We start from the raw sequence: 10880 nt of genomic DNA on the forward strand, positions 1-10880 counted from the left end.
GACCTGATTTCAACAAAGAATGATGACAACAATGGACAACAGCGACACCAACAAACAGTCACAAAAAGTCATACAGATTTGTTTATTTATTTTACAAATAGGATGGCTAAAAAAAGAAAAGCAACATAAAACAGCTAGATTCTAAGGTGAATGTAGAAAATTAAAAACAGGAACATGTCAGCATTGGTCCCTGCCAGGAGTCCAACAGATTCTTGAAGCCACTTACAGAGATCAAGGTCAAGAGCTTCAGATCTTTTGTAAGATATTCCAGGAAACGGGAGCAGAGTAGGAGAAGGCCCTTTTGCCAAGTTCAGTCCTCACTGAGGGAACACTGCAGGTAATAATGTCCTGAGAGCGCACGCTGTAGCTGCACTCACACAGAGACATGTAGTAGGAGATGTATGAAGGCAGCAGACCAAGAAGTGATTTAAAGATGAAACTGTACCAGTGAGAGAGTCTGCGTGAAGTTAATGATGTCCAGTTAACCAGTGAATACAGAGTGCAGTGGTGGGTACGATAATCACAGCCAGTTATGAATCTTAGTGCACCATGATAGACAGCATCCAACATCTGCAGGGTTCTTATAGGAGCGTTCATGTAAATAGTGTCATCGTAATCAATGGAGGGAAGGAAGGTCACAGAAACAAGGCGTTTCCTAGCATTCGGAGTTGGACACGATCTGTTTCTGAAAAAGAAACCCAGTTTAACTTTCAGTTTCTTTACCAAGTTTTCCACATGGAGCTTAAAAGAGAGATGCGAGTAGACCAAGATACCCAAATATTTATAAGAATCAACAAACTCAATCGGAACACCATTTGAGGATGAAATCAGAGGGAAGAACTGCTGGGACCGACTTCTTATTTGAAAAAAAGCATCCCTTTGGTTTTGTCGGCATTTAGGACAAGTTTGAGGTGGAACAAATCTGTCTGGATGTTGTTGAATGCAGATTTCTAAAGCTGAAAGCCTTTTCAACTGTTTTAGCTCGACAATAAACAACTGTGTCTTCAGCATAGAAATGTATGTATGCATCAGGGATGTTTTTACCAACATTACGTTTTGTAGATTGTAAAGAGGGTGGGTCCTAAGACTGAGCCTTGTGGTGCACCATTGTTGACTGTTAAATAACTGGAGGAAGTACCATTATGTTGAAGACATTGCCTCCGGTCCTTCATCTTATGGTTTATCTTGTAAATCAGCTGATTTTGAGTCCTCAAACCACGAACCAAACCTTCACACAGACTTGGCAGTTTTGCTATTGCCGAAACTGCTGCCGCCGTCGTCTTTAATAACCGATAACACAGGAATCCACCAATGCCAGAGAGCAGAAACCCTGCTATCATAAATCCAATTATATAACGAATTCAACGTCTTCCTGAGACAGAACGGAAAGACACATCAGCTCCCAATTCCATGACGTATCCTGCCGCGTGAGTCTCAGCGGGGCATGAGGGCTCTCCAGGACCCTGTCGCTTTGTTGAAAAGATTTTGTCGATTGCGTTGAAAGTACAGCTGACAAGATCCATGACAGTAGTTTTAGTTTCAGAAGATGTATAACAGGAGCTCTGATACATAGAGAGCAAAAAAGCAGGGGGAGAGGGAGAAGAGGCGCCTGCCTTGCATGAGAGCGAGTGCAGAAAAAAAAAAGTCATGTGACCAAGGTCACATCCGACTGAGACTTGGGTGATCAGATCTAAATTCGTCCTATCTGTATACAGCACTGTTTGGGTCCGCTGTGTTGCATGTTAGCACCACATCAGAACAGTTCTTATCGCACAAGAGCAAACCTGTATTTATTTTTGTCTTGTGTATGATGCCATTCTCCTTTTGTTTTCATTTTCAGGGCAAACCTGATCTAAACACATCACTCCCAGTCAGGCAAACGGCCTCCATTTTTAAGCAGCCGGTTACCAAGGTTACCAACCATCCCAACAACAAAGTGAAGACAGACCCTCAGAAAGCCGTTGATCAACCCCGACAGGTGATTCCCATTGATGTCAACATCAGAACAGTCAAACCAGAAAGACAGGTTTTAGATGCAGTAACAGGAAGTAATTTGGTGCCAGATGTTGCAAAGATGACTTTGAATATGCTGCTGTTTAATTTATGTGCCACTGTGGGAGCAGTAGACATTGTTTTTTTTCTTGTCAACAGCTATTTTGGGAGAAGAAACTTAGTGGCCTAAATGCTTATGACATCGCAGAGGAGCTGGTTAAAACAATGGAGCTGCCTAAAGGACTCCAAGGTAAAACAGTCCAGCATTAACAACTGATGTTAGCTTACAAACCACTGCTGTGCTGATATGATTATTTCAATAAAAAAATGTCTGTTGACCCTTTTGCTGCTCTGTCAGGCGTCGGTCCAGGCTGCACAGACAAAACTCTCCTGTCGGCAATCGCAAGCGCTCTCCACACCAGCGCTGCCCCGATCACCGGGCAGCTTTCTGCTGCTGTAGAGAAGAACCCAGGGGTCTGGCTCAACACTGCGCAGCCGCTGTGCAAGGCCTTCATCGTTACAGATGAGGACATCAGGTGAGCGGTTACAGAGCAGCTGCCCCACTTTCACCACAGCGTCATTCACTCCGATCAACAGTCAAGTCTGAAACTAAATCCCTGTCTGACAAATGTTCTTACAGTTAAAAAAAGAGGAAATGGCAGCTCAGGCAGAGGAAATAATGATGTATGTCATGTATAACCACATCCCACATGTAGTGTCTCCACTGTATTGAAACACAATATTGTTTGTGGTTATTAGAAGTTTGACAGTTTCTAATAAATCCTCACTGCTCTCTGCAAAACCACAGCGTCCAACGTCTGCTCAAGGCAGCTTTAACTGCCACAAAGTGAAAGACTTCCTGGTGTTTGTGTGCAGGAAACAGGAGGAGCTGGTGTACAGTGTGAGGAAAAGGCTGGAGGAGGCACTCATGGCCGACATGCTGGCCCACGTGGAGGAGGCTGCCAACGATGGGGAGCCACTGAAGGAGGAGGGAGCTGGCAGTGAAGACATGGAGAGCGTATAGCACAGGTGTTCTGCAGAAAAATGCAGCTCCATCTGTTCTGGACCAGCCTTAAAATCACACATTTTACTGCCGGAACAAATGTTTTCTAATTCAATTTATTTGTTCTCTTTTAGGATTTTTCAAAGTCCAAATGAACGTATTCAATGCCTCTATCAAAAACCATAAACAGCTCGGCCCTAAAGGACCCCCCTCTTGCAGTTCAGCCACCTGCAGCTGTTTTGTCATGAACCCCGCTCTATGGGACTGTTTGGCTGTATTTATGAGCCCAATGGCTTTTAAATGGGAGACTTTAAAAAAGAAAACCCAATGAATGACATATATAAATAATATTTACATCATGTCCAATTCAGTGTTTAGTCATAAATGTATTTTTTACCAAAAGTTTTTGTTTGTTTTGTTTTTTGACAATCATGTTCAAATGTTTATCATGTCATCTGAAAGCTGTTTGGTTTTGGGCAGATTGGGAGTAAATGTTTTGTACTTTTGACGCATGTGTGGAAGATTAGTCCGAATGTTGATTTTACAGAGTGTATTCAGAGTGTGTGTGTTTGTGTGTGCGCGCGTGCATGCATGCTTTAAGGATGTATGTACTATTAAATCTGAATTGGGCTCAGTATTGACATAAAATCATGTCATTTTAAAGACTTTTCACTGAGTATATATATTTTTTGCTTAAAACTTGTGCAGCAGAAAACACATTTAGTGACTTGACCTGGTATTACTGGTACTATTTTTATTTTTCATTTTTGTATGCGTCAGTGTTACACACACGCTGCCTCCTTTAAATCCACATACAAAACAAGTGATGGTAAATTAGTGTTTTCCTTTGTTTTTTATTTAAAGAATAATACTTTGTTTATCCTTGTTGGATACATTTAGTTGAAATCATAAAATGCCCCATCAGCTGATTGCTTAAAATAAAGTTGTTTTCCTTATTGAAACGTGTCAGTAAATTTGTAGATTGTCAAATTTTTTTTTTTTGAGTGTTGATGTAAGTGGAACTGAGTTCAGATGTATAAGATGTACTAAAAAAAAAAAAGTTCCTGGATGTAATGTATTTTTCAGACTATAAGGTGCACTTAAAATACTTACATTTGCTCAAAAATCAACAGTGAGCCTTATAATCTGGTGCACCTTATGTATTTGTTTTGGGTGTGCTTACTGACTTAACTGATTTTATGTGGTACACGGCAATTTTAGTCTCGGGGCGCTCAAGCACCCCTAAACTTTAGCTCGGCACCCCTGAAAAATAATGTAAAAAAACATATAATTTTAGGTGGTTCAGGGTTTGAGTTCTGTTTATTGCATTTATGATTCAATGCAACAAAATAAATTTAAAAGGAAACTGATCATTGTAATACTTGGTTTATTTACATTCTGACTAATTGCTGGATGTTCGGCCCCTGAGCTGTTGGTTTTCAGAAACTGTGCCCCCATGAGCAGTTTAGTTGAATAGTCCTGATTTAAAGGGTGAAATGCAGTTTATTCCATTTCCAAAACCTAAACAGAGTCTGGAAAATGTAAAAGATAACGCCCTGCAGCCGACCTCACGATCAGTCGAATACAACAGTGATAAACGGGAAGTACCACGTTCATCTGTACAAAGGTAACTGCAGGTAAATCTTTCATTTTCTCTCATTACATTGTATGCTTAATGGTTAAAGGTTAATGCTTAAAGCTAGTTGTGAATTGTTTTGTGTGTTTTGTATGTCAATATTGCTATGTTGCAACTTCTGGTTGCATAAGTTTAATCTTTGTTATGATCAGTTAATAGTAAACTGATTTTGTACAAAGTGTTTATTAGGTTGTGTAATTTAAAGCAGAGCGCTACATCTGTAGTATCTTATCTAGCGCGTCTATTGCACATCACTAGCTTAGTGCTACTTGATGTTGTGTGCTCTCTAAAATAGTTATTTTATGGAGGTAAATGTAGAACAACATGTTAAAATACACCAGAACGCAGGAAATGGCATGTACTTTATTCAAAATTTTCTGGGGGAGAAGTTACCCCTAGACCCCCCCACCAGTCTCCTCCACATTATGAATGCTGTTGATGGCCACCAAATTGTTCAAAACAAGAGCCGTTGTCAGCACTGGGGGCTAAGCACCCCTAAAAGTTAGATTCTAGAATCGCCCCTGCTACACGGCGTTCAAAAATCTTATCAAAAATGTTTTAGTTTTAATGCGCCTTATAATACGGTGCGCCTTATAGTCCGAAAAATACGGTAATAGTTCAAACTGCACATCTAATTGCAGCGGATTAACTGTTAACCTGGCGGTGTGTTTATGTGAGCGTGAACAAAGTGCAGGATGTTGTCACCTGGATGGTGAAGCTGTCCCGCAGAGACACACAGGAGACCGGCTGCTCCCCGCACAGGAACATGCCGACCCGGCTTAACTTTTAAATGATCTCCCACTCATCCTAAAGAATAAAACATGGCGACTCTTGAGCTGTACACCAAGGTAAGATGGACTATAGTTTGTAATTAGTACATTTTTAGTTGCTTTAGACATGAAGTATTCTTTAAGCCACATCAAAGTATTAATATGTCTTACTGAAGCCACCTTCATTTTACACTGAAACAACGCTGGAGCAGTATTTAGTGAAAGTTAAAGTATTGTGTAATTTTCTCAAACCATATAGGTACCCAGCTGATTAATCTAAGAAACATCTGCTGACTATCTGCAGAAACACTTGACAAAGTAAAAACAATAAATGAATCTGGTGGTGAATAATGGTTAATCCTTGTGAGCTGCTGAGAGAGAGAGGATGACCAGTGTTAATTTTTAACACTGTTTAGGAGCTTTTTGTGCTGATGGGTGACATATCCTGCTGGGTGGGGCGAGCAAGTGTGACTGTTTAAAACCAAGTGTGTGTGTGTTTATATAAAATACCACCGGCTTCAGTATTTGTCACCCATTTGTCTGCGTCCTGCAGCAACAATCTGTTCTTTTGTCAGGGGGCGAGTGTGTGGGTCCCTGATCCAGAATCAGTTTGGGTTTCAGCTCAGCTCCTGCAGAACTTCAAACCTGGAGAGAAACAGCTTCTGCTGCGACTCCATGATGGAAATGTGAGATGTGCAGAACTTTGCCCATTAGTTGTCTCTTGAACTTTGTGTCGTTATAAACTCAGTTTCTCACCTATTTGTCACTATCCACTAAATAGGAGGTCCATCACCCAGTGGGTTCTCTGTCTGACCTCCCCCTGCTGGGGAACCCTGACATCCTGGAGGGTGAGAACGACCTGACAGCTCTCAGCTTTCTCCATGAACCTGCTGTGCTGCACAACCTGCGGGTGCGCTTTCTGGACTACAGCAGCATCTACACGTACTGTGGTGAGCAAAGATAAAGCAGACGATGGCACATTTATAAAGATAAGGATGATATTTTGAGGACAAGTCAGACAGCAGGAGCAGATGTTCAGATTAAGACAAAACTCATTTAGGGCTCAGTATTGCAGAATAAAAATGGACAATTAAATAAATAATGAAATAAAATGGACTAAAACAAAGCAAAAAAATAAAATCACAGCTAAAAAAAGCTACCTGTGCAATAGCACAAACTATAAGGAGCAAAGTTCACACCGGGGCTATTGGTGTTAATGTGCAAAGTGTCCATTATTTGATATACAGCGCAGCATCCTTCCTGAGAGCAGGGGGTAAACAGTTAGTGTGCAGGGTGGGTGGAGTTATCCCTGTCCCTACACCTGGATGTGTAATTAGTGGTGAGCTGTGCCCGATGGTCCTCTGTGCAGACTTCTCTCTGCAGAACCTCCTACTCTGCCTTAGTTCAACTTCCAAACTGCACTCTGAGGCAGGAGGTGAGGACGCGTTGCACCACACTAAACCATCTGAGTCAATATACATGGCTCTGGATCCTCCTCTGTTCCTAGGTGTTTTGGAGTTCCACAGGGCTCAGTCTTAGATCCCCTGCTTCCCCCACCTCCCCCACTCTTTATGTTTCCTTTGGGTTCAATTTTCAGGAAGCATGAGATTTTCTTTTAATGCTATGCTGATCAGTGACATGCAGTGAGGTTTGTGACAGGTGAGGCACTGGCTCGTCTGGAATCGGATGCTCATATGAACCCAAGATAGAAGCTTACATTTCAATTTAGTCTTTAAAAAAAAAAAAAAAAACTTCTAATTATGCTTTAATCAACTCCATACTGTTCAACAATGATGGCAACTCCCCAACCCCCCCAAAAAAAATTTAATGTAAGGTCAAACTCTGATTAAAAAGAGCGGGTTACATTTTTCCCGCTCGTTTGAATCAGATCTTTCAGCTCAGGAGTTAGTCTAATATCTTCTGTTTCGACTGAAAATCGAGTTTAGACAAATCCTTTAGTTTTGAGATATGATCTTCCATTTTGTCTAAACAAATTTAAACGAGTGTTCCGTTATAGATTCGTTACACCCCCGCCCCTCTGCATAATAGAAGAATGCACAGTGTAGAGGAACATATATCTGTGATATATTCATAAATTAAACGGATTCATTCATTTTTCTGGACTGAATAATATCGTGCATTGAAATTAAATGTGACGTGAGACGTTAATTTTCTTTGACCCATCAAATGAATGCGGTCATTTATTAACAGAATCAAAGTTTAACATCAAACATTTACATTAATTTGGCAAATTGATTTCAACAACAGCTTAATTAATTAGCTTTACAGTCAGGAAAACCATACGGCCATGATTTTCCTGCTTCACAACAGACATTTCTGAAAATATCTGGAATGATTACTGGCAAGATAGAAGAGTTTAAAGATGGGGGATGAAGGAGTTAAAATTGAGAGAGAAGATGGATGAGGGGTTGTTATGTGTCGGTATCAGAACGGCACGCTCCGTTAAGATCCCAGCTTCCTCCTCGGTACACTTAGGTAGTGTAAATCAACTCTTTACCTGTAGAAGGTGTCTCCACTGGTACGGAGTTCCATTTAACGCACCCTTTCAGCGTCTCCGTAGGAACAGCTGTGAATCGTCCGAAGTAGTGCCGGTATTCCGTCCGACACAGGTTCAACCCACTGGTGGACTCACAAGAGGAGTAAGTCCGTCAGAGGCTCCACTCAGATGTGGAAGATTTCATAATTCCCACAAGACTCGGAAGAACTGCGGATCATGCCTGAACCTCCTGTTCTCTCCAGCGCTTCTTCTGTTCGGTTTTGCTCTCCGAACTGACCTGCTCTCCCACCGCACTCGACTGGCTGGAACTAGGAAGTGCCGACATTTAAAGAGTTCTATTTCCGGTTCATTTGGGAAGTCCTGATTGGCTGAAATAGCTAATCAGGGGTGTGTTTTTGTGACGTAAGAGGTCACTAGAAGTCAGAAAAACAGAAAAATTGTTTTGGAACGGACAGAAGATGTTTTGAGACAGACGAGAGAAATGTTTAGGCGAGTTGGGGGAAAACAGGTGCCAGCTTCTCTATTTACGTCTGAGAGGATATAAAAACATGACAGTTCGTTCCAACAACTTGTCTTCTTGCCTCCAACCTTGGACCAACTTACACTTGCTCATTTCAGACAGAAAATCAGAAAATGCATGAATCACTCCGTAACACATTCTAACTTGATTTCTACTTTGAATGAGGATTAAAAAATCAATAATACTGTTTCACAGTTGATTTAAAATGAGTAGTTCACTTCAACATTTAAAAATGGTTTGAACTAAACACACTTTGATTATCAAGACATTTGTAAGCTAGTAATGATAATAGAAAAAGAGAGTGTTCTTTCAATTGATCAGTGCAGGACACTTAGAAAGTCTCTGGATGAACTTAATCTTGTGTTTCTGGACTCAAATCAATGAAATACAGTTCTTGTCCCAGGAAGGCCCTCAAGGTCAGGATTTGACCTGAGGCTTAGTTCACTACAACAGTGTGCACCTGTTTCACCTGTCCCTATGGGGCAACACTGCCCCCTATCAGTGAGTCACAGTACTTTCTGCCTCACTCTGTGTATTTTCACCGTGCATTTATGAGTGATTAGAAAGAAGAAACATGTCACACACATTCATTCAATACGTCAGACTGTAGAACATCAGCATGTGCAGCACATCAAACGTGTATATTGACGATATAAACAGAGACAGCAATGGGCATGCGCTAATCGCCTACTTCATTTACTGTATGACAGAGCGCTACCAGAGGTGAACCAGAGCACTACACTGCACCACCTAGTGCATTTCTTGCATGTGTTGGAACATACCATGCGTAAATTTCATGATTTTGACCATTGAAGTGTTGAAATAAATTAAATAATATTTTATAAAACAGTTTTATAGAACAGTCAAGTGGTCAAATGTATTTTCTCTTATCATTTAGTATTTTACTTGTCATGACGAAAGGTGAAGTACTGCCTCCCCTGCCCCCCCATGACTGCATGCCACTGATGCTGATGACAGTCATATGCCACTGAAAAAGAAAGATGCTCAGTTAAACCACTTCTGTTGTATCTAAAGGACATAAAGGCCTAGATGTCCCTTAATTTTCATTCATCCATCCATCCATTAACTTTACCCGCTTTTTCCTTTTCGGTTTTCGGGGGTCACTGGCACCACTGGAGCCCATATCCAGCTATTACTGTGTGAAAGGTCAGTTTCTTCATGAAATAAAGGTAGTGCCAGATGAGGGTGTTGGTTAGTGTATTCCAAGGTACTTGATGGAGGGACCCATTTTCACAGCTGCACCATCAGTGTGACGTGGAAGTAGGAGGGTGCCATTTCTGCGAAAATCCACAAACATCTCGTTGGTCTTCTTGATGTTTAGGATGAGTTTGTTGTCCTTACACCCCAAGTTAGGTCACATAGCCCTTAGGTGAGCCAGTGCTCATTATGATGGAGGAGGAAGTGTTGTTGAACATGATGCTCTGTGGCCTACAGGTCAGGAAGTTCAATACAGTACTCAGCTGTACAGAGGTGAATAGATTGCTAATACTGCCAACTTGGACACCAGTTTCTGTGGTATGATGGTACTGAATGCAAAACTGAAGTCCAAAAACTGTAACCTCACACAGACATCCTTGTTCTTCAAGTTAGAAAGGGCCTAGTGGGTCACAGCAGAGCTGTCATCAGCTGTAGACCAGTTCCACTTGTATGTGTACTGGTGTCCTCAGCAGTGTCAATAGACCTCTTCAAACACCACACCACTAGCCTCTCACAGCACTCCATGGTGACTGGGGTCAGTGTTACAAGGGCAACAATAATGCTGGAGAGATGGAACTTTGTCCTGAGACAAAAACATGTTAAATACGTCTGTCAGAACCTCAGACAGCTGGGACGCAGACTCCCTCAAACTTCTGCCTGGGATACTGTCAGGGTCCGAGGCCTTGCAAAGGTTGACTGTGTTTTTCTCACCTCTGTTGTTGTCATGCTGATGACTGAGGGATGATCAGGAAAAAAAAGTATGAAGCAGGCAGCTACTGTGTGCTTCTGTTTACAGCTCATAACATTTATGAATCATAGTCAAAGGTTGAGACTTTGGAGGCAACTCCGTCATAGACACACATTATAAACCAATTTTAAACCATTTTAAAACCATTATAAACCAAGTTTGTGTAGTTTTGAAATGACACACTTGAAGGCAAAAAATTTTAAAATAAAATCTGTCTTGACTTTATGATTTATTGGCAGATAATAAAATAAATCTTTTGGAGGAAGGAACAAAGTTATCCTTTTACGCGCACGCACGCACGCACGCACGCACGCACGCACGCACGCACGCACGCACACACACACACACACACACACACACACACACACACATATATATATGTACACTGTTAACAGTGTGGTACTGTTAGCAGTGTGGTTCTGTTAATGGTGTAGTTCTGTTAACAGTGTGGTTCTGTTAATGGTGTAGTTCTGTT

At 41.4% G+C, this 10880-nt stretch overlaps 2 protein-coding genes across 4 annotated transcripts in view; both read left to right on the top strand.

The window, feature by feature from the left end:
* The window catches only part of mbd3b (methyl-CpG binding domain protein 3b), an 8312-nt gene extending 4398 nt beyond the window's left edge, over positions 1-3914 (top strand). For all 3 annotated transcript variants that reach the window (XM_037674788.1, XM_037674789.1, XM_037674787.1), the window contains 5 exons: positions 1841-1978; positions 2152-2242; positions 2351-2528; positions 2869-3021; positions 3130-3914. In XM_037674788.1, coding sequence (XP_037530716.1) covers positions 1841-1978; positions 2152-2242; positions 2351-2528; positions 2869-3016 — 555 coding nt within the window. In that variant the 3' untranslated portion in view covers positions 3017-3021; positions 3130-3914. The remainder of the gene's footprint in view (positions 1-1840; positions 1979-2151; positions 2243-2350; positions 2529-2868; positions 3022-3129) is intronic.
* Positions 3915-5452: 1538 nt separating this feature from the next.
* The window catches only part of si:dkey-110c1.10 (unconventional myosin-Vb), a 23403-nt gene continuing 17975 nt past the window's right edge, over positions 5453-10880 (top strand). Inside the window, exons 1-3 of the mRNA XM_037674790.1 lie at positions 5453-5479; positions 5977-6087; positions 6183-6351. Of these exons, the coding sequence (XP_037530718.1) occupies positions 5453-5479; positions 5977-6087; positions 6183-6351 (307 nt within the window). The remainder of the gene's footprint in view (positions 5480-5976; positions 6088-6182; positions 6352-10880) is intronic.

The sequence above is a fragment of the Nematolebias whitei genome, chromosome 3 (genome assembly GCF_014905685.2).
Source record: "Nematolebias whitei isolate Nwh7 chromosome 3, NemWhi1, whole genome shotgun sequence".
Taxonomy (NCBI): Eukaryota; Metazoa; Chordata; class Actinopteri; order Cyprinodontiformes; family Rivulidae; genus Nematolebias; species Nematolebias whitei.